The sequence below is a fragment of the Leucoraja erinacea genome, chromosome 22 (genome assembly GCF_028641065.1).
Source record: "Leucoraja erinacea ecotype New England chromosome 22, Leri_hhj_1, whole genome shotgun sequence".
NCBI lineage: Eukaryota > Metazoa > Chordata > Chondrichthyes > Rajiformes > Rajidae > Leucoraja > Leucoraja erinaceus.
This window is the reverse complement of record NC_073398.1, coordinates 23,416,342-23,440,266: the sequence shown is the minus strand read 5'-3', so window position 1 is coordinate 23,440,266 and position 23,925 is coordinate 23,416,342. Positions and strand designations below refer to the sequence as shown.

The 23,925-nt window shown below is 40.6% G+C and overlaps 1 protein-coding gene across 2 annotated transcripts in view; it reads right to left on the bottom strand.

The window, feature by feature from the left end:
- Positions 1-1,767: 1,767 nt before the first annotated feature.
- fam185a (family with sequence similarity 185 member A) overlaps positions 1,768-23,925 on the bottom strand; it is a 38,314-nt gene continuing 16,156 nt past the window's right edge. The window contains exons 5-8 of one of the 2 annotated variants that reach the window (XM_055653165.1): positions 13,047-13,088; positions 9,839-9,934; positions 6,555-6,689; positions 1,768-4,434 (exon numbers count right to left, since the gene is read on the bottom strand). In XM_055653165.1, coding sequence (XP_055509140.1) covers positions 4,319-4,434; positions 6,555-6,689; positions 9,839-9,934; positions 13,047-13,088 — 389 coding nt within the window. In that variant the 3' untranslated portion in view covers positions 1,768-4,318. Of the gene's footprint in view, positions 4,435-6,554; positions 6,690-7,612; positions 7,784-9,838; positions 9,935-13,046; positions 13,089-23,925 lie in introns of those variants that run through there. The other variant, XR_008725238.1, reaches the window with a different exon arrangement.

The following is a 23,925-nucleotide window of genomic DNA, read 5'->3' as shown; positions in this document are numbered from 1 at the left end:
ACTCCAAATGTGGCCTCACCAATATTTTGTGTAACTCTAACGAACATCCCAACTTCCATACTCAATACCCTGACTGATCAAGCCCAATGTACTGAAAGCCTTCTTGACTACCATATCTACCTGTGATGCCACTTTCAAGGAACTATTTTCCTGCAGTCTTGAATTCTCAGCCCTAATACACTCCCTAGGGCCCTGTCATTCACTGTGAATGTCTTTTGTCTTCCCTAAATGCAATACCTCACACTTATCTGCATTAAACTCCATTAGCCATTCCTCAGCCCACTTGCCCCACTGGTTAAGATCATGCTGTAGTTTTTGATAACCATATCCGCTATCTTTGATACCACCCACTTTAATGTCACCTACAAATTTACTAATTATGCCTTCTACATTTTCATCCAAATCGTTGATATAAACCACAAATAGTAATGGTCCCAGCACCAATCCCTGAGGCACATCACAAGTCACAGCCCTCCAGTCCGAAAAAATAAATTTCCACCATCACCCTATACTTCCCTCCATGAAGCCAAATTGCTATTCAGTCATTTATCTTTCCTTGGATCCAATGCAATCAAACCTTCAAGAACAACCTATCATGCTGAACTATATCAAGAATGCTTGGAAAGAATGCCTTGCTGAACTCCATCTAGGCAACATCTATGGTTTTGCCCTCGTCAATCTATTAGGTTACTTCTTCAAAAAGGTTTTCAAGAGAGTTAGACTTAGCTCTTTGGGCCAATGGAATCGAGGGATATGGGGAAAAAGCAGGAGCGGGGTACTGATTTTAGATGATCATGTTGAAAGCTCGAAGGGCCGAATGGCCTACTCCTGCACCTGTTTTTTTTCTATGTTCTAACTCAATTAGATTTGTAAGATACGATCTCCCACGTACAAAACCAGGCTGACTATTCATATTCAGCCCCCATCTAGCCAAATGCATATATATCTTAACCCTCAGAATCCTCTCCAGTATTCCATGGGAGCATTTCCGTTCCCAAAATTCCAATATCAATTTCTCTTTTTAAATATATACTAATCACCAATTTCACCAAATGCAATTTATTTTTGAAATGTTGGGATCTCATATCCTGGGACTCCACAGTCAAAAAGGCACAACAGAGGATGTACTTCCTACGGCAGCTGAGGAAGCACAATCTGCCTCAGGCAATGATGGTCCAATTCTACACGGTCATCGTAGAGTGTGTTCTCATCTTCTCCATCATGGTCTAGTTTGGCTCAGCCACCAAGCATGACACCTGGAGGCTGCAGCGAATCGTCCGATCAGCAGAGAAGATTATTGGATGCAACCTTCCCTCCATTGATGAACTGTATACTGCAAGGGGCAGGAAGCGAGCAGGCAAGATCATCTTTGACTCCTCTCACCCTGGCCACAAACTCTGAATCACTTCCCTCTGGAAGGCGACTCCGGACTGTCAAAGCTGCCACAGCCAGACATATAAAACGTTTTTATCCATGAGTAGTTGCTCTACTCAACAGCCAAAAGTCTGTAGCCTCCCTTTGATTGGTATTTTGTTGGTTCACATGCTTGATCAATGGTGTTCTATCATTAATGTTAAGCATTTTCTGAGTCATTCGTAACTGTCACTGTATGTCATGCTGTTACTTGTGGGCAGAGCACCAAAGCAAATTCCTTGTATGTGAATAGTTGGCCAATAAACTTACTTACTTTCTTAAATAGAAACCATCACATTTCTCCCAAATTAACACACAGGTTGTCACACCTCATGCTATATTTTAAAACTCACAGACAGTTCACATACTTTAATAAAATTTCCACTTCAAAATCCAAATAAAGAGTAAAACACAATGCCATACAACTCAAGGAAATTGTTCAAGCTCTTTACACAAGAATGCTGGAAGAGATTGTTCATACAAAGATACACATTTAAACATCCCCACACGAACCAAAGCTCCTACCATTAAAATGTAAAATTATGAGCCATCCTGCCCTGTTTCTTGGCTGCTGTCAAGGCGACCTGTATTCCTAAGCAAAGTGACCTGGTTTCCCACAATTAAGATACATTCACTCTAGTTTCTGTTCCTTCGCTGTTCCCTCATTTCTCCACACTACTCCTGACACCTGAGCCTTCTGTTTCTTTAATGCCCCTTTCTCCCAGGCTTTCATTACTTGCCTCAACATCCATTGTTTCCCCATGATTATTATCTTTTTGAATCATACACTATTTTATCAATCTCCTGAATAGTCTGATTAGCATGAGAGATGGCTGTTCTCAACCACCTGAGACTATTCCTATTTCACAGGACCTGTTGTTCCTAAGCTGCGATAAATCCACAATCCATTCAAGTGATGTAGATCTTTGATGATATTGGCTGCCTTTATGAGGCAGCACCTCCAATAGATCCTTTCAATTGTGGGAGGAAGATACCCGTGATTGACTGAACAGAGTCCAAAACTTCATTATAATCACCATTCCTGAGCATTCGGGTTCCTGAACCAGGGCGTGATGCAACCAGTCATTATGCTCTCTACAATACACCTGCAGAGGTACGATAGAGTATTCATACCAAATTTCCTCAATCGTCTCGGGAAGTAGAGGTGTTAATGAATATTCTTTGTGATTGCATTCAAGTGCTGGGCCTAGATCTGCAGCGATACGCACGCCCAGGAACTTGAAGTTGTTGCGTCTCTCCACCACCGTCCTATCAATGATTGTGAATACTCGGATTTCCCCTCCTGAAGTCAACAATCCATTATTTAGTCGCTAACGTTGTGAGCAAAAGTGTTGTTCTGGCACCATTCATTCAGATTATCGATCTCCCTCCGCTACTCGGACTCATTATTACCCAATATTCAGCCAACAACTGTGGTATCGTCAGCAAATTTAAAAGATGGCAATGAAGTTATGTCTTGCCACAGTCGTGTGCATAGAGTAGAGCAGGGGACTAAGCATACAGCTTCAAGCATATGATGATTAATGAGGAGAACATTTTGCAAATTAGTAGTAATTGGGGTCTGCTGGTGAGGAAGTCAAGGAAGAAGAGGGACCCAGTACTCTAAGTTTTGATAAATTTAGAGGCCATGACAGAGTTGAACACGGAACTATCATCAAAGAAAAATATTCTGGGCTGCAACTAACTTTGTATCTAAATTTCATATTCATGTGAAAGGTGGGCAAGTCATTGAGTTTTATTCTGTCTCTCTTTCAGTGGCAATGTAACCAACTGAATTGCTAGCCACCTTCCCCATCTCCCCTCCCCAAGATCATTAGAGAACCAGATGGGATTTTATGGCGATCACCCAAACTTTGTTGCCAAGGCTGATTGTTTTTTTCCCCAATTCCAGATTACTTTGATGAGCAGGATTTGACCACAGATTTATTTGTTCTGTAAATTAATTACTGCATCATCACTGCATGCAAAAATAAGCAGCTCATTGTGAGTTGCAAGCAGACATGCATTGACGGTTATCTGCAATTTGTACCTTGTGAGTATCCTCTGTTTCAATGCAGCTCAGTTTCAATAGTTAACGTCTTTCTTTTTTTTTGCAGAAAGTGTCTTTTTGCATTTTTCCAATTTTACAAGATATCACTATAAGTTCACAAGATATCACTAAACATCCTTTGACACAAAGTGTTGGAGTAACTGAGCGGGTCAGGCAGTATCCCTGGAGAGCATAGAGTAAATGGCATTGAGTCAGCGCCCTTTATGGAGACCTCCAACCAGTCTGCAGAAGGGTCCCGACCCAAAACATCACCTATCCATGTTCTCAGCCTGACCCACTGAATTACTTCAGCACTTTGTGTGTCTTTTGTTGTAAACCAGCATCTGCAGTTCCTTGTTTCTAAATACATCCTTTGAGTGATTACTCATTATATTTATTGCGTTCACAGATGATTAACCAAGTTTCCAAAATAAGTTTAATATAATCTATCTGCAATATGGAAAATGCTATTCTTCGGGAACATTTCTCTAGGTACTTCCTTGTTCTTGACAGTAACGAAAATTAAAGTATATTGTGTATTTTTTAAATAGTGTCTGTTACCACTACACTTCCTAAATATTGCTGGGTGAACCTTTTAATCCATGTTTATATAAAAAATAACATACAAATTAAAATATGAAGATAATGCAAATTAATGCAAGTAAATGCAAATTAATAATCCAGTTATAGACAGCTTTTAAACAGGTTAAGGCATTACAGTGACAGGACAGACTTGATGATTACCACTGCAAATAAAAATTAAAGTACAAGCAAACCTGTAATAATTATACGCAGCAAGCTGGCATTAATGTAAAATGGCAAAAGAAATAATCCAAAAGCTGAAGTTATGACAAATTATAATGGCTTCAGTTTAAGAGATTCAATCCAACTTTGACTTTTTATGTTCAGCATTCCACGCATTGTGTGAGCCTCGATTAAATGCGCACCTTCCCCTTTACCATTCAGAAAACCTGAAATTCCATTGGGAAAATTATTTAGTCATTAAAGTAAGCTTTTAACTTTACATTACAAATAACAGTCGTACTGACATTTCATCCTTTCTGCATTATTAATTATTCAACTACAAGATGTTGCCAATTTATTCTGATCCTGTCAAAATGAAGGACTCGGAAACTTTGTTACCTTCGCAATTTATAAGAAACATTTAAACAGGTACTAGGAGAGGATAGTTTTAGAGAGATATGGATCAAACACAGGCAGCTGGGACTAGTAGGGACATGTTGGTCGACGTGTGCAAGTTGGGCTGAAGGACCTGCATCCACTCTATATCTCTCTATTACTTTGAATCTTCTCAGTAATTTCACTAAAATCTTCATTTTCAATGCTCCATTCAATTCAATAGGGAGGATCGGCAATTAGGGCGAGTGGTTATTTATTTTATTCAATTGATTTAAATTGGTATACAGGGCACAACCTTTTAGGATCGATTTTCGGCATTTTCGGATTTCAGAATGGGTTTTTTAGCGTAGATTAGGTAGGTATCGGCTTGAAAAGTTGGAGCAGCTGCCTCCTCCCCGGGAATCATTTTATTGTCAGTTAGTGTTTTTTTGGAGGATTTTATGTGGTGGTGGTGGTGGTGGTGGTGGTGGGGTGAAGGGGGAAACTTTAATTCTTAGTCCCCTACCTACCTGGTCGGCGACTCCCAAAAATGTTTAATTAGCTCACCCCGGCAACTAGTTTTTCGAGAATGTTTCGGCGGCGTCGCAGCGCTGGGATACCAGCGGGGAGCGGGCATTGGCCTCTTTGGCTTGCGGCAAGCTCCAAGCACTGTGCCGCCTTTTACACATTCGCGGAGGTCGCTGGATTGGGAGCCGCGGAACTGGGGGTCAATCCGGCCGCGGGCGGCGCGGTTGAGCTCCGACCCCGGCAACTCTACCCCTGGAGCGCGGCTTCAAATCCAGCACGCTGGAGGATGTGCTAGCCACAGCGCTCCGGAGCTTGCCGCACGGCGACCCGGTAAGGCATTGCCCGCACCCCTGGGTATCCCAGCGCTGCGACGCCGCCGAGTGACATTCGCGGAGCTGGGGGCGTCCGCCGCGGGCCGCGCTGGATTTGGAGCGCCTCGCAGCCAGGGGTAGAGTTGCCGGGGTCGGAGCTACAAAATGGATTTTATACGGCGACCCGGTAACCATTGACAACTCCCCGCCTCTCCGACCAGGTAGGGGACTAAGAATTAAAGTTTACCCCTTCACCCCCCTTTAAAAGCCCTCCCTAACATTTTTTCAAGCTCCCGGTGGCAGCCGCTTAGACCTGGGTTGACCGTGGGTTGGGTCAAAAAGTTGGTGCGCAGACGACATCTGGAAAAAATACAACTGTTGCCCCTACTGCTTTAAGTTAACATTGAAAATGTTTAATTTCAATAATTTCAATAGTTTAAGATTTTTTGGCAAACAATTGGAGGACTGTAATGGTTGACTAACAATAAATTACAAGCTTGGCTTATTTGGGTTAAAAAGTCTAATTACAACTAGTCCCTACTTTGAACTGAATTGCTTAAGATTTTTCCAGCAGGACTAACAATAAATTACAAATTCATTTATTCACATTTAGCCATAAGATTGGTCCTAAAATTGATTTTATAATAACCAACAACAAGATTTCCTCCTTTACCCTTTTTTTCAAGCTTGGCTTATTTGGTTAAAAAGAAAGACTGCCGACATCACTGCATACTTGCTCTTCTTGTAAAACCAATGTAATGTGACAAAAATAATGACTCGTTTCTCATGAATTGTATGAGATCGGTTTCACATTTTTTTGCATCTTAAGATAGTTTTTGTTTTACATGTTGATACAATAACAATATTTAAAAGACATTTGGACAGGTACATGGATAGGAAAGACAGAGGGATATGGATCAAATGGGGAGAAATGTGATCAATGTATATGTGCATTTTGCTTTACATAGACAAGTTGGGCCGAAGGGTCTGTTTCCTTGAAGTATGACTATGCTAGTCTTCAAAAGGATAATGATGACAACTGAAGCTAACTTAACATGTTTTTTTTAATATCTGGTGGGATTTCTTTCATTTCAGGCCAACTTTACAGGAATTGTGTTAAAATTAGATCTTACCTTGAACAGTTTGGTGACCTTGTTCTGTGCTGCTGCTAATCTCCTGCATTTGAAGCTCAGGACTGATTTTTACCACAGACCCTGATAATTGGAGTTTAGCTCTTAGGGCTTTGGGTACTTTTAGTGTGATAGATCCTGTGATAAGAAAGGCAACTTTTGGAAAACACGAATTATTATATACATAATAAATAATATACTTTTCTCTCCATAAACGTCTTTCTTAAGTTAATATCTAGTCCCCATGAAGTGGTACTAAGCCTGAATAGTTTTATATATTTCCAGCCAGAAATACTCTATCAACATTTAAAGAAGGCATTTTGCCAGCAATTGCAGATTTTTCCTTTCAGTGAAAGGTTCCAGAATATACTGTAAGGAGGACATAATGAGGGAACGAGTTTCTGGTCTGGTTGAACTGGCTTTAAGTAAACATTGGAACAACAGAAATATTCCTTAGTAAATATCTGCTAGATAAACAAACTAAGTGTACATTGGCAAAATATTCCAAATACTGTACTGGAAATTAAAAACAACATAAGATATATCAGAGAGTGTTGGAAATACTCTGTGCATGGTGAGATTTTTACATTCTACTTTCTTTCTTTCTCCTTAGATGCTGCCACACTTGTGGTGAATTTTTAACACTGTTATTATGGTAAATACATTAGATTTCCAAATACTTCAACAAATGTCAAATCCATGCAATTAATTGCTGCACCCTAATGTTGGAGAACAAGTTTCCAGGAATGACACATTTCATTGCAGCTTCTCCAGCTGTAGGACCAGTACATGATGGAAATACTGCCTTAAGAAAACACCCCATTTTTTTTCCTCTTGTGGAATTGGAAGTGTATTGGAGCCTGTCTGCCTGACTGATTTTCATGCATATTGCACAGCCAGAAGGCATGCTGCCAAAATCAGAATTGGAGAACTGACACTTGGATTCAATCTATCACATAAGCTCATGCTTTGCATATTGAACACTTTGAGTTTTTTTGTACCTCCACATCATCACCCAAGTGTTACCAATATTTATTTAGTAATTTTAAAATATTTCCTACCCTTTCTCAGCCGCTCAGAACAAAACTGAGAGATTTTTTCATGAAGCCTTAAAACCCATTAGGAATGGGAGTCCAATTTTCTTTCTAAACACAGATTGGACCTTGACGTCCTCAAAGGCTACAGGTCCTCCTACAATGTTAATCTGTCTCAAATATTCCACGCTGTAAAACCTGCAAGAATTTAAGGAGACAGCAAAGTCTACTTTAAGTCTCCACAACCAAAGATATATTTATCATTGAAGCAACACAACACAGATTCACTGGACTGATTACTGGCTTACAGCGGTGGTCTTGAGAGTAATCTCACTAACTAACACTGGAGTGCAAACCAAATCTTCCAATAGTGCAAAATGCCTTTGTCCCATTAGTGTGTTTTTTTTGCGGAAGAGCTAGCTAGATTAATTCTATTCTGCCACTTTTAATATTATACTACTACAAACAACAAGTTTAAATATCTTTGGGTTATGCTTCAAAAGCAATTGCAAAGAATCTAAACTGTAACAGCAAAAGAATTTTTCTATCCTTCCCTTCAATTTTTCCAATTATATATTTGTAAACTGACCAAGAGTAAACTGGCAGTTTTACACATTATCTTTTCAGCTGGAATAAAACAAACTATTGCTAAATGTTCATATTCAATATCACCAGTTTAAATCATGGATAACTTCAGTACTGAATACTTTCAAATGTTCACCTTTAAAAAAAATCTTAACACTTAGTGGATCAAGCAGATTTGACTTTTAGGTTGCAATCAATGACATAGGAAACACTAATCCTGGTGTTGTTCAGCAAAATTGTCTCCATGTAATATCTGGCGGGACATAAATCTTTCCATAGCCTCTGCACATCAAGAGTGATTGAATTAGCAGAACAGGAACACAGAAATCCAGACTAACCCCAGAGATACAAGTTCAATCCCTGCCCTCACGGTAACGTGCTTTAAGTTAAATTTAAAAGTATTACATTTTGTGAAAAAGCTAGTAGATAGTCAGATGGGGGATGGAATAAATGACGACAAAAGGCTGCACAATTGTGGAAACTAATAAGAAAGGAAGGTTATAAATAGAATCAAATAAAAGGAGGGATGGTGAGCAGATGGGAACATAAGGGAGAGGAATGATGAACACAGTGCCTTCAATTTAAAATATAGCCATGGACCCTCTTATCCCACTTACCTCCCTTACACTCCATGAACAACATCTCCAGTTTCTCATAATTGAAATGCTCCATCCCAGGCATCATCCTGGTGAATCTCCTTTGCACCATTACCCACACTATCACATCCTTCCTTTAGTGTGGTAACCAGAACAGCATGTAGTACTCCAAGTGAGGTCTGACCTGTTTTTTTTTTCCCCAAGTTGGAGCATAATCTTCCTGGTCTTGTATTAAATGCCCCAAATGGAAACAAATCACATGCCTTCTTAACCACCTTATCCAGATGATGGGAACTCTTGATGATAGATGCTACCTTCTTGAGGCAGTACCTCATGCAGATCCTTTCTCCGCTAATCCGGGGCTACCTCCTGCACCTGTGCAGAACTCATTCATTTTGTTACCTTTCCCACCAACGCCTGCCATGCTCTAAAAATCACTTGGACTATCTCAGACGCTTGATCTATCTCCATCTCAGGACAGATGATCAAAATACGTCAAACCCACAGATTCTGGCAACTTCCTTGACTATACCTCCTCTCACCCTGCCTCTTGCAAGGACACCATCCCTAGATCTCTGCTCTATGACATCCAAGATGTCATCTTTCTTCAGAAATTATGTTTTTACTATTTGAAGGAGTGTCTGAGGAAGGGTCATGGCCCAAAACATCGTCTGTGCATTCCCTCCAGAGATGCTGGCTGATTCCAAATTCTCCAGAACTTTGTGCTTTGCTCATGTTTCCAGCATCAGCAGTTTCTTCCATTTGCATGGTTTTATTGTATTCTTTATAGTAGAAGAAAGTGCCCAGATGGATTTCAAAAAAATATATATATCACTAACTGGGCCAGCATTTATTGCCCATCAAACACTCACAATACTCTGTTCACCATTTCTCCCTATTACAGAACATTCAAAATGTAGATATAATAGTCCTCAAATTAAGTAAATTCAGCTAATCACTTGCCAATAAACACATCTGGCAGGCTGTTTATGACCAAAGGAAAATTGTGATCCAGATTCTAAATAGGCTATCAAATTAAAGGTGTAGTTTTGACATCAGTGCAGCATCTCACCTTCTTGAGTTAGCAGATTCACAATTCCCAGTTGACTGACGTAAACATCCAAATCACCTTGTTGTGTAGTAGCGTTTAGATTGCCATCAGAGGAATCTATGGGTAAACAATTGATACTTCAGTTGTTGCCATTTCATTTGCAAGCTCTTTGGATCAATAACATCCTGAAAATGAGGTTATTCTAATACTCAGGTTCCTTTAGCACAAGTGGAATGCCAGCTGCAGTTTTTGAATGCATTTGGAGTACATTGTCCCAGGAGAGGGGAAGTGCAGAAACGAAGAGGTGGAAATGACAGATTGAACCCTGCAAAAAGCATAATGCTAAGTCAGCTGAGGGTTATGAAAACAAGTCTTGTTTGCAGATGTTTCATAGTGCACAACAACGGAAGACAGTAAGGCAGCAAATATGGGGGTGGGAATCTGTTACAGTACTTGTATAACTTTCGTGCAGCTAGAACTCCCTGAAATTATTTGAGATACTATTTCGTCTTTTGAATCTTAACTTTGCATTCTCAAACACACAGAAACAACAGAAAGTACCAGCCCTTCCCAAGGGCATCTAAAAAGCGGGCTCCATTTACTTACATTAATTATTGATTTCCTCCAGCAACTGATATTAATCTATAAGCATTTACTGCATTCCACAAATGGTTCAAACGGTACAAGTCTACAAGTACTGACATGACAGATGCTACTGCATTTTCAATAACTTCATAGAACTATATAATTTAGTTGCTTCTAGATATGGGTGCATTGGTAGAAAAACAATGCTACTGGGAGAATGAGCAGAGGAAGGAGAAATATAAGATGCCAAGCCCCTCTCCAAGGGGCATTTCTGCTCAGGATATTCAGGGAGCAATTTTTTGAGTTGAATCTTAACAATACAATACAATACAATACAATACAATTTATTTTAACAGGGATCAATGCTCAAGATACTTGTGTTTCAATAAAATATGCCACCTTCTGCACCATAACTATAGCCTCAAAGGAATTTCACTCCATTGATGTGCAAACATAGGCTGTGAATCATAAGTTGCTGCCAACCATACAATAATCAGATAAAAAGCATGAAAAGGGAGGAAGCAGCCCAGCCGTTTTCTGCATAGCCTGACCACGAAGAAATGATTCAGCTACGAAGCTGAAAATTTGAAAATCCAAAAACGTTCTCTTGAACAAAGGATAATCTGCTAGAGGAACTCAGTAGGTCAAGCAGCAAACTTGCAGGGAAATGGACACATGTCATTTCGGGTCAGGACCCTTCTTCAGACTTCAGGTTCCTGCCTCAAACGCCTTCTGTTTATTCATCCATGGATGCTGCCTGATGTGTTGAGTTCCTCCAGTAGCTTGTTTTTGCTCAAGGCTCCAGCATTCTTTAAAAAAACATTTTTCTTGTATATCGCCACCCTCTTGTAGAGAATTATACTTTTATGGCACTTGGGACTGAACAAATATCCTGTCTATTTAAACAAAGACTTGGCCTCTGTAATTGAGCTAGGATGAGTTATTATGCTGTTTTAGGAGCAGAAAGGGCCACAGACTTGTTTCTAAAGCAAGCAATCTCAGCAGAAATGCTGGGAGGTGTAATTGGTCTGTGAGCACAAATGATCAAAAGAAGAAACATGTTATTAATTAGAAGGTAGACAACAATGCTGGAGGAACTCAGCGGGTGACGCAGCATCTATGAAGTGAAGGAATGTTATTAATTAGGATCTATTGAGTATAAATGACTGAAGGGATTTGATATTGAAATCAAAAGGGAAATTTTGCTATGATTGGCTATATATCTGGCACAAGGGTCTCATATTGATTGAGTCAGGTAGTAGTAGATTAAAATAGATAGAGAAGAAAATGCTCAAATCTGACGTGTAACCTGGATAATGCAGGTCGAATGAAGTTACATATTGCTATACGTATTGCGACAAATGCATTATTAAAAAGTTCACAATTTATTCTCTAATCAAGTCATCCTAGAACTTTATCCAGATGGTTTCCTTTGAAGATTGAATAAACCAGTGAACAAAATAACTCAAGTTTCAATTGATCACAGTGAATGTGCAGAAGGTCATACAACTTGCACAAAATTATATCCAACAGTTCAACTACTGAATTTCATGAGAGGAAGTTATTGGAAGATCGAGCTCTTTCAATCAACAAAAACCTTGACAGGCCACATCAAATGCACTATTGGAGTGGCATAATCACACCACAGAGCAGCAGATTTATGGTTCTGAGAATATACACTGACCTGTGCTTCATGGATCCATTGTTGGATGCTGGGTGCTACTGCATAATGCCAGAAGAGGACAGATCACAATACTCCTGTGATGGTTCTCAAGTTCATTTGAATACATTAATCCAGGAATAAATAGAATCAGTCCGAGTGTGCATACCACAAGATGACCATGCATGGAATCAGTCTGAACTTTTAGAACTGCTACAAGAACGAGACTTCTGATGGTGAATGAATTGCACTGTGTTTGAGTGAAATACTTGCCAGAATGGAATAGCTAGGGCAAAGCTGCATGAGGCTCACAGCAGTGATAAACATGTGAGGTGCAGTGTGTAACTTCAGTATTAGGTAGGAATAACGTTGTGGATTTGATGTTGGGTGAATGATGCAGGATTAAACCATGGAAGCAGCTATCCAAGTACTCTTTCGTGGAATCCCATACAACTCGTCTCAATTCAACTTTGCAGTCATCTCCAGTAACATGACTGCTCGCTCTATCTTTCTATCTATCCATCTATCCATCTTCTATATATTACTAAAACTCTCATCTTGACCACTTTGTCTGCTTTGTAATTAAATTTGCACCAAAACGATCCCCCATAGCGCTACGATGTTTTGTCACCTTACTCACCTCTGCTGCAAGTCAAATAAGTTTTGTTCCGATCGGTGAATTAGTACAAAAGTTATGAAGGTTTTGAAGGTTTTCCACCCCCTCCCCCCCTCCTCCCCTCCCCTCCACATCCCCCCCCCCCCCCCCCCCCCCCCCCCCCCACCCCCCCCTACCCCCCCTCCCTCCCCCACAGCCCCCCTTCTCCATCCCCCCTCTCCCACACCCCCATCACCCATCTCCCTCCTCCCCGCCCACACACCCTCCACCACCCCCCCCCCCCCCCTTCCCATTAAATTATGGTGGATTCAGTATGAGCAATTAGAAAACTGGAATGAGTATGATCAAATGAACAAGAATGTCCTTACCTATTGTAACAGCACCTGCTTCCGTCTGAATAGTAACACTACCTGCATAGATTGAAAAAATAATTTATAATAGTTATTGCACAAAAAAGTCATAAATGTACTCAAAATTATTTTGGCAAAGCAGGTAATTTATGAGAAAATGGGATTTCTACTTTGGCTGGTGCCAGTTTCACTTGTCCATGTCTATATAATTAAAGTCCACATATTTGTTAGATTATAATGATCAAATTACTGGCAATTAATTTACAGGTTGGGAAAATATTCCCTTAAGCTACTTTAAATAAAAACTACTTCCACAAAAAGGGATGTTGTGGGTGTAATATGGAATATTCTGAAACAATCTGAACAGAAGTGTAATATTGTAAAGATTCAGCATTTCTGCAGGAATACAAAATAGCAGGTATAAGCAACATTTTTAGGTCGATAGCTTTTTTGAAATGCTCTATTAGAAAGTTAGATATGATTCTGATGAAAAGTAATCAATCTGAAACATTAACTCTGTATCGTTCTCCACATATGCTGTCTAATCTGCTGAGTATTTCTAGCATTTTCTATTTTTATTTAAGATTTCCAGCATCTGCTTTACAATCACAGGAAGCTTTGTATATCCAACTTTTTAAGAATTTAATTTAAGAATTATTAAATGTTCAATTTTTATGCACCTCAATGCGACTGTGCTTAACATTTGTCAGGTTGTGTCTTTGTGAAAGTTCACAATGGCACAAAGTACACTACATTGTGGGGGAATAATGTCAAATGTTGTGCTCAAAACTGTCCTCAGCTTCAAGCATGAATTGGAATGAATTGTTTCTGTAACATTACTCAACCACAGTGTGACTGGTTTGGTTGGATTCAGTATTAAGTTAATTGGCATTACTGCAACGGTCTGACAAGTACTGAATACTTTGTCCAGTCTAAATAACCATTAAAAAAATAATGATTCTGGAACGATCATCTTGAGAAAGTCACTTTTTTCCCCTAAATGGATGCATTAGTTGCAAAAATACCCCAAAAGGCAGTTGTCGGAAATTTAAATATATGAACAGAAAAAAACATTGGACAAACGACATTTTAGATTGATGATAGACAAAAATGCTGGAGAAACTCAGCGGGTGAGGCAGCATCTATGGAGTGACGGAATAGGTGAATTTTCGGGTCAAGACCCTTCTTCAGATTGATGATGTATGATAAGCTAAGCAATTCTTAACATTTTCTGTTTTTAACTTCTGGTAAATAGCAATAAAGTTGGAACAATACAAAATAACTTAACATTTCATCTTGCATTGTTTTTGCAAAATAAGATTACCAGTTACAAGCTAATACTAATTTCAGGATGACCTCACTACTGTATTTTCATTACGACATTATTGATCATACTGAATTGTCCTCAATCATCTCATCCAACATTGTTTTTTAGTCAAAAATCACTGTCCAATTTCATATCTTGCAGTCATAAATTAGTGTGCTGTATCTAATAATGCCAGAGAGGCTTTCAATTTCACAAGTACAATTTCAAGTCATATTGCATCAATTGTGTAGCACATAGGGAGTAACAATTTGAAACTTTGAATTTTAGAATGACAAACCATTTCAACAGATTAACACAATAAATAGAATGTTTGGGTCAAATCTCAACTTTCTCAACACAATAAACACGATTCCCTATAAATGTCTTCTAGGATCTTTAATCTCAATAATTTCCTATAATCCAGGATCAATCTGACAGTTATCCACTGAAATTCTTTAGGCTGCTGGTTCCTAATCTTGTTGCTAACTTGTTAAAAATGTTATACCTTTTGAAAATAACTTTGTGGGTAATGGGTCCCACTGTCCGAGCTAATTCAAGAGTTCTCCCGAGTTTCCCCTGATTCGAACTCGGCGAATTACGGTAATAGCCGCTCGTAGGTACTCAGGGCTCTTGTGGACATTTTTCAACAGGTTGAAAAATCTTCACGAGTCTTCACGGGCTTACTGCGTTTCCCGAGTACCTGCCGTTAGCTTTACAAGCCGCTAAGAGACGTCCCGAGCTCCGATGTATCCGCAAACATTCTACATGCTTACCACGAGTATGATTTTTTTTTTTTTAAACTCGGGAGAGCTCTTGAATTAGCTCGTACAGTGGGACAGCCCCATTAAAGTACATTCTATTGTTTTAACTTATAAACAGGCACTTTTGCCAAAAGTTTATCCAAAGTCAGATGATGGTTTAATTTGAATTCTAGCAAGATTTGTTATATGTGTGATGTTAGTCATGTCTAGTATCCAAAGTTAATTCTAACCAGGATGAAATGTTGGTAAATTCTTAATTTTAGTCTTCTGCAGTTGTGGGGGAAAAAATAAGAACTTTTGGATGCTGCAATCCTGAGTAAAAAACAAACTGTTGGAGGAACTCGGCGGGTCAGGCCGCATCTGCGGAGGTAATTGGATAAAACATTTTGGATTGGGACCTTTTTCTTAGACTGGAAGGGAGGCAGCTGGTAGAAATAGGTGAGGCAAAGGTGTGTGATGGGAGCTGGCAATTGATGGATGGTTCCAGGTAAGGAGGGGTGGATTGCAGATGAGTGATGCCGGGGAGGAGATAGTCACAAAAATCGGAGGTAATAAGTGGAGAAGATAAAAGTCTGCATATGGTGAGCACAGATAAGAAATGAAGGAGAGGAGTGACATAAGTGGGAAGGATGTTGGGTAGATGGAGATGGGGTAGCAGCGGATGTGGGGAATAGGAGACCCGGTGGGGATGGAGATTGGTTATATGCAGAACGAGGAAGTGCGGGAAGGGATAAGAACTGGACATCACCCAGCTATGATTGCTGCATAGATTATTTCAAAATAGGTAATTAATAGGGTTGGCAATAAATTAACTGTTTCAAATCTAAAGTTTTCCTCCCCTTATAAAAAACACATGTTTCCATAAGACCATGACGTAGGAGCAGAATTAGGCCATTCAGCCCATCGAGTCTGCTCCGCCATTCAACCATGGCTGATCTATTTTCCCTCTCAACCCCATTCACATGCCTTCTCGTCACCTTTAAAACACTTACTAATCAAGAACATACCAATCTCCGCCTTAAAAATACATAATGATTTGACCTCCACTGTCACCGGTGGCAATGAATTCCACACATTCATCATCCTCTGGTTAAAGAAATTCCTTCTCATCTCCATTTTAAAGATGCATCCTTTTATTCTGAGGTTGTGCTCTCTGGTTCTAGACTCTCCCATTACTTGAAATGTACTTTCTGCATCCACTAGGCCTTTCTCATCTGGTAGGTTTCAATGAGATTCCCCCTCATCCTTCTAAACTCCTACGAGTACAGGCTCAGAGCCTTCAAACGCTCCTCATACGTTAAACCAATCATCCTCGGGATCATGCTCGTAAACATCCTCTGTACCCTCTCTAAAGCTAGCACATCCTTCCTCAGATATGGGCCAAAAACTGCTCAGATTATTCCAAATGTGGTTTCACCAGTGACTGATAAAGGGCCTGTCCCACTATGCGAGTTTCCCCAAGAGCTCTCCCGAGTTTAAAAAAAATCAAACTCGTGGTAAATACGTAGAATGTATGTAGATGGTACGTCGGAGCTCGGGACGTCTCTTAGCGGCTCGTAACGCCAACGGCAGGCACTCGGGAAACGTGATAATCTCATGAAGTGTTTCCAACATGTTGAAAAATGTCCACGAGAGCCCCGAGTACCTACCTATTACCGTAATTCTCCGAGTTCGAATCAGGGGAAACTCGGGAGAACTCTTAAATTACCTCGTACAGTGGGACAGGCCCTTAAAGCTTCTGTGATTTTATATTCTAGTCCCCTCAAAATGAATGCTAACTGTGCATTTGCCTTCTTTGCCACTGACTCAATCTGCAAATTAACCTTGTGGGAATCCTGCACCAGCACTCCCAAGTCCCTTTACCAGAAGAAAGTAATCTACACCTTTATTCCTTCTCCCAAAGTGCATGACTATACATATTGCTACACTGTATTCCACTTCCTCAGATCTTTGCCCACTCTTGCTCAGATTATTCCAAATGTGGTTCCTTCAGTGACTGATAAAGGGCCTGTCCCACTATGCGAGTTTCCCCAAGAGCTCTCCCGAGTTTAAAAAAAATCAAACTCGTGGTAAATACGTAGAATGTATGTAGATGGTACGTCGGAGCTCGGGACGTCTCTTAGCGGCTCGTAACGCCAACGGCAGGCACTCGGGAAACGCGATAATCTCATGAAGTGTTTCCAACATGTTGAAAAATGTCCACGAGAGCCCCGAGTACCTACCTATTACTGTAATTCTCCGAGTTAGAATCAGGGGAAACTCGGGAGAACTCTTAAATTACCTCGTACAGTGGGACAGGCCCTTAAAGCTTCTGTCGTTTTATATTCTAGTCCCCTCAAAATGAATGCTAACTGTGCATTTGCCTTCTTTGCCACTGACTCAATCTGCAAATTAACCTTGTGGGAATCCTGCACCAGCACTCCCAAGTCCCTTTACCAGAAGAAAGTAATCTACACCTTTATTCCTTCTCCCAAAGTGCATGACTATACATATTGCTACACTGTATTCCACTTGCCACTTCTTTGCTCACTCTTCCTACCTCCCCAAGTCCTTCTGTAGCCTCCCTGCTTCTCAACGATAACTGCCCCATCACCGAACTTCATATCGTGGGTACCACCAGGGGCGCCGCACGATTGGCAGCCCCATCAACAGTCTGTCTGTTTTTTCATCTTTTTGTTTAATTTTTAGTGTGTGGTTAATTTTGTATAAATGTTCTCTGGTTTATTTTATGTGGGGGGAAGGGGGAGGGGGTTGGGAGAAACTTATTTTCAGTTTCTTACCTTGCCAGAGATGCGATTAATTTTCGGGTCTCATCTCCAGTCGCTCTGCGGCCTACCATCGATGGAGCTGGAGGCCTCCTCGGACTGACTTAAGCCCTACCGCGGGGCATGGACTTAACATCGGAGCTGATCCCTTGCCTGGGATAGCTCCAACCGCAGCCTGCGGACTTACCATCAAGAGCTCGCAATCTTGGGCAAGGCTGAATTGGGAAGCTCCGACGACGCAGAGGCTTGTCCAGCCTAGACCTGGGGTCCGATCACCGGCGCGGGGGAGCTGACATGCCCCCGATGCAGGAGCTGATCGCCCCGATGCGGAGAGACTAAATGCCACCGGCTACGGGAGTCAAGATCGTCCCGTCAACAGAGGGCTCGAGGCCCCTGATTGTGGGAGAGCAAAGAAGGGAAGAGATTTGAACTTTTTTTTCGCCTTCCATCACAGTGAGGAATGTGGAGGAGGCACTGTGGTGGATGTTTATGTTTAAAATGTATTTTGTGTGTTCCATTGCTTTTTATTTGTATGACTGACTTGGCAAATGAAATTCCTCGTATGTTGCAAAACATACTTGGCTAATAAAGTATTATTGTGATTGTGATTGTGTGCAAACCTGGCCACAAAGCCATCAATTCACTCATCCAGATCATGAAAAGACAACATGAAAGGAAGAGGACCCAACACTAGTTGTCAGCAGCCAATCAGAAAAGCCCCCCTTTATTCCCACTTTTTGCCTTCTGCCAGTCAGCCAATCTTCCATCCATGCTAGTACCTTGCCTCCAATACCATAGGTATTATTGTATTAGAGGCAAAAGTTATCCTGTATAATTTTTTTTAACCTACCTACAAAAATTAAGTTCTCTCCAAGCCTACAATGAAACAACTCTAATATAAACATGCAAGAGTCTGCAGATGCTGAAATCTGGAGCAAAAATGAAAAGCGAGCTGCTGGAGGACATCAGTGGGTCGGACAGCAGCTGTGGAGGGAAATAGACAGTTGATGTTTTGGGTTGACGCCTTTCATTTGGATTGCTGTTATTTCTTGGTGTGTAAGAGAACTGTTCTAAACAGGCAGAGAGAAAAAGGGGCAGAATGGGTGCGGGTTACCCGAAATTGGAGAATTTAATGTTCAGGTTGTTGGGTTGCAGGTTATCCATGCGGAATACGTTGATGTTCCTCGAGTTTGTGTTTGACCTCACCCAGGCAATGGAGGTGGCCAAAGATTTAAGGGTCAGTGTGGGATTTGGAAGAAGAAATAAAATGGCTGGCAACCAGGAGATCCAGATGACCACAGTGGACAGGGTGTGGGTGCTCAAGAGAGCTGCTGCCTGGTCTGTGTTGAGTCTCTCTGATATAGAGGAGGCCACATTGTCCAGGTGAAGGGCCTAGATCTGTGCAATTCCCTCCACAGACGCTACCCAATCTCCAATATAGTATTTGGTACCAGAATCACCAGACTAAAACGATGTCCAGTATTTTGCAGGAAGTTTCACACAGTGTCATTTTGCTATTGAATAACTTGAAACATAATGGGAAGTGATCTTCCCAAATGATACTCCTAGGAATAACTGGAAAAAATAATTCATCACAAGGCAAAACAAGTTCTGCCTACAAAAATAATGACACTGGGCAAAGTGCCCTACCACCTAGTCAGCTGTCAAGGCAGTCAAATACTGCTACTAAATTAGTAGCTGCTGCTATTGCTACTGCTACTGGAGGAAATAAGGGGAGGGAAGAAGAAACTATAAATGTAACACCCTGATGCTTGAAATATGATGCTGGCACTGTAAAACTTAATGGAAGAAAATACATGCAAAGAAAATGTGTAGATTTGATTAAATAATGCAACACTACAAACCTGCAGGAGATAACTGACAGTAAAATTAATCTCAAAATGTATGATCAATGCAGCCTGGTTCCATACAATTTGATCTTTCCCATTTTAGATAGTTGGAGCAACAATTTGGTCAAATATAAACAATCAATGTGGACTTACAAGTTGCAACTGTACCACTGGATTTTTCCCTTCCCTTTGCCTACCACACAACCCAAATGGCCCCCCAAAAGGTACAAGGCAGACAATCCCAAGAGGGACTTTCTGGCACCAAAAAACCAAAAGCTGGGAATATTCGAGCTAGCTCTTGGCAAAGTCACAACAACAGTCAGGACTACAGTTTTAGTAGCGCTTTCGTGATAAATCACCACTTATAAGTCATAACCAACAAATGAGTAATATTTCTTCTACAAAAAAAGCAAAATAAAAATGCGATTGTTTCATGCAAGCGCACATTAGGATCTATTTTTGAATTAGCCTTTTCTTTGATAGACCCAATTAACAAAGAACAAAGAGCCATTCTCCTCAGTGCTAAACTGTGACTTGCTTTGATTTGCAGCCAAATTGGTTCAATGTGTAATTTCACCCTGCAGTGATTTTTTTAACATAAGCAGCCAAGCTGGATCAATGAACTGACCACATTTTTTGTTTATTCATGAACTTGTTTCAAACCAAAGCCTTACACATACTGATCTCTTAACTCTCACAATGCTGATATTTAACATTGCAAATACACCCATGTGCTTTAAAAGCAGTGTTTTTTATTGTATGTTTACAATTAGCTTCAAGTTATAGATAAATATAGATTATATATTTCCCTATAACAAGGAATGTTTTCTTTGATTTGAAAAATGGAAAAGGAATCACTTTACATGGCTTCCAGCAATATAGTATTTCCCTACCTTAGCATTTGTGATAAAACTTTAAAAAGCAAAAAGGGTTTATTCCCCTTATGCTATCCCCATGCTATTTCCAAAGCACAACATAGTAGTACTGAAGATGCTTTGTGATGGTTCTCCGTCTTGTTTATATTTCATGCAAAATTCCACAAGGCATAGGTCTTCTGACATGCATGCTTAAGAACCAAATAAGTAATGCTTTGAGCCTGTCAAATTTTCTCAGTTTTCATCTCTGCAGCTTACATTTTTAAATTGTGACAGAAATACTCTCTACTCACTCCTAACAAACGTTAACCAGATCTCTTGCTTGTTACCGGCCGAAGTTGTGCATTATCTTTTGCCTATGTATTTGTAATGTTGCATTCTAAAAATCCAAATAGAATTTGAAACTCAGAACATTTACATGATTTTACAAGGTATTTTTTATAACCATGAGCAAAGGCAGTGATTATTTTATAAACAATTGGCAGTTTTTAAGATATAATTGAACTGTTTCCTGGCCAACTACCCCTTAACCTAGTAACTCTAACATATGTTACAACTGTTCCGGTCCTCTGTTCCAAATCTGTTAACGGAATGAACAGGACATGCAACCCAAAAGCAGTGGGGGGGGGGGGTTGCGGAGTGGATGCAGGTGATGAGAGAACAGAAGAATGTGGATTCACCCTCAGCACCTGTTGTCTTGGTTTATATCCATTTTTTTCTAGAGAGGCTTATATATTGATTTTGTGACAGTAAAGACAAGGAACCTCCCTGTCCAAATTGTGAAAGTCTCTGCAGGAGACATTGTGACCAATGAAAGGAAGTGACAATAGTTATCTGAGGCCATCTGCTGTTTAAAGTAGAGTTTCCAAAGAAGGTGCTGCAACATAATGATTAATTGTATTGAGGGGCAAATAGTGAAGTAATATAGATTCATAGTCATGCAGCATGGAAACAGGCCCTTCGGCCCAACTAGTCCAACCAAAATGCCCCATCTACTCTAGCCCCTCCTACCTGTGTTTAGCCCATATTCCCCTAAACCTTTTCCTATCTCTGTACCCGTCTTAATGGCTTTTGAATATTGTTATAGAGCTAACCTCAATTAACTCCTCTGGCACTTCGTTCCATGTACCCCCTGTGGAAAAAGTTGCCCCTCCGGTTCAGATTAAGATTTCCCCTCTCACCATCAACCTTGACTCCCCTACTTTGGAGAAATGTCTGGGCATTTGCCCCATTTACTCCCCTCATGATTTTATCTCTAAGACCACCCCTCAATATCCAAGGCATAAAGATTATGCCTGCCCTAACTCTCGCACTCGAGTTCTGGAAACATCCTTTAAAATCTTGTATGCATTCTTTCTGGCTTAATAATAACATTCCTGTGGCAGGGTGAACTATTTACAATACTTCAAATATAGTCCCCCCCCCCAACAAGTGGTATAACTGTAACATAACATCCCAACTTCTTGACTCAATATCCTGAATAAATGGCAATACAGGGCTGCCAACATTGGGTGCCCCCCCCCCTCCCATGGTAGAGAGCTTTCACATTTTTCAGCTTGAAATTGTGCAATCAGGTGCATACTGCAGCAAGCCTTTTAACTTACACTTGAATGCAACATTTATGCTTTAAATTGGATTAGGTATGAATAAGGTTAGGCTAAATTACATTCCTGATTACTAGAGTCCAGGATGTTTAGGCACTAAAAAACTCTGAAATGGGCAGGCAAAAAGGCATAAAATTCAAAAAAAGGCACAGAAAAGTCATTTATTGACAAAAAGGGCATAACAAGGCATGTATTTCCACCACCAAAATATGGTTAAAAATGATAATATAAAGGTATTCTACATTAAATGACCAAAGTTTCCTGGTTGCACATAATTACTAGCATTTGTTTCAAATTATCTGATGTTAAACTATGCCATCTGTCAGGCAGAATATGCTTCAGTTGTGAAAAACTTCTTTCTACCTCAGCTGAGGTCACTGGTGCATACCCAAAACAAGCTACAGACTCTATATTCATGTTGATATCTAGTGCATCACAACTACCTTTGAGAACTTTAGCTATGTTTTGTATTTCTTCAAGATCTTTGTTAGCTAAATAACTCTCTCACATTTTCCTTGTATGTCTTTATCTACATCGGCAGGAATTTTACAGATATCGTCAGTTACTTTGTTGAAAACCTGCAAGTTATTCACTAATGTTTCACCACGTCTCTCAAGGGATGTGATAGCTTGTGGGAAGTTTGCAAAATTGGAAGCAAATACTCCTTTGATGGTTAACCTGCCTCCAGTGTACCGATGACCACATTGGCAACATATCTACTCACACCATCGGTTGTCTCGTCTATTGAGATCCATATTTTGATGCATGCAACTCCATCTCTAATTTTCTGCACAACAATGTTGAAGTTGCTATTAACATAATTTTTTCCTAATGATGACTTGCTTGGTATACATACCTCAATGTATTTCTCTTTAAAAAAACCTGTGAGAGGTTTGTTTTCCAATTTCCACAGTGGAATTCCAGCATCAATGAATGCCTTGCACACATCACTCGAAAACTCAAGTTTGCGACTGGATCCAGCAGTAAATGTGGTGTGGAGACAAACTTGGGTATTTTGCTTGTGTAGTCCCAACGGTATCAACATTGACTTCTCTAATTTTAAATAACCCTTTTGTTTTCCTTCCTCCCCCTCACCCTTCCCAGCTGTCCTTCTAGTCCTACTGTCTCCGCCTCTTCCTTTATTTTTCCTGCCCCTCTCCCCACATCAGTCTGAAGCAGGATCTCGACACGAAACGTTGTCTATTCCTTCTCGCCATAGATGCTGCATCACCCACTGAGTTTTTCCAGCATTTTTTGTCTACCTTCAATTTTTCCAGCATCTCAAGATCAAGAGAGATCAAGAGACATTTATTGTCACATGCACCAATTGGTACAGTGAAATTTCGGGTCACCATACAGCCATACAAATAAAAAAAGAACAAAACACGATAGTATTTTAACATAAACATCCCCTGCACAGCGGAATCGAAGTTTCCTACTGTGAGGGAAGACCCAAAGTTCAGTCATCCTCCTCTTTGAAGTTCTTTGATGTACACCCGTGGTCGGGGCCTCCCGAGCCCTCCGCAGCCCTCCAAAGTCGCCACTACGGGTGGCCCGATGCTCAGGCCCTCTCACCGGGATGATGGAACTCCGACGTCGGAACGGGAGAACAACTTCAGCGGCTTGGACTTCCGAATCAGCCACTTCCTACCGGAGTCCGCGGCTCCCGAAGTCCACAGGCAGCATCGAGCGGAGACCCACGCTGGCGGCCCTCGGTAAAGGGCCCAAGGCTACCG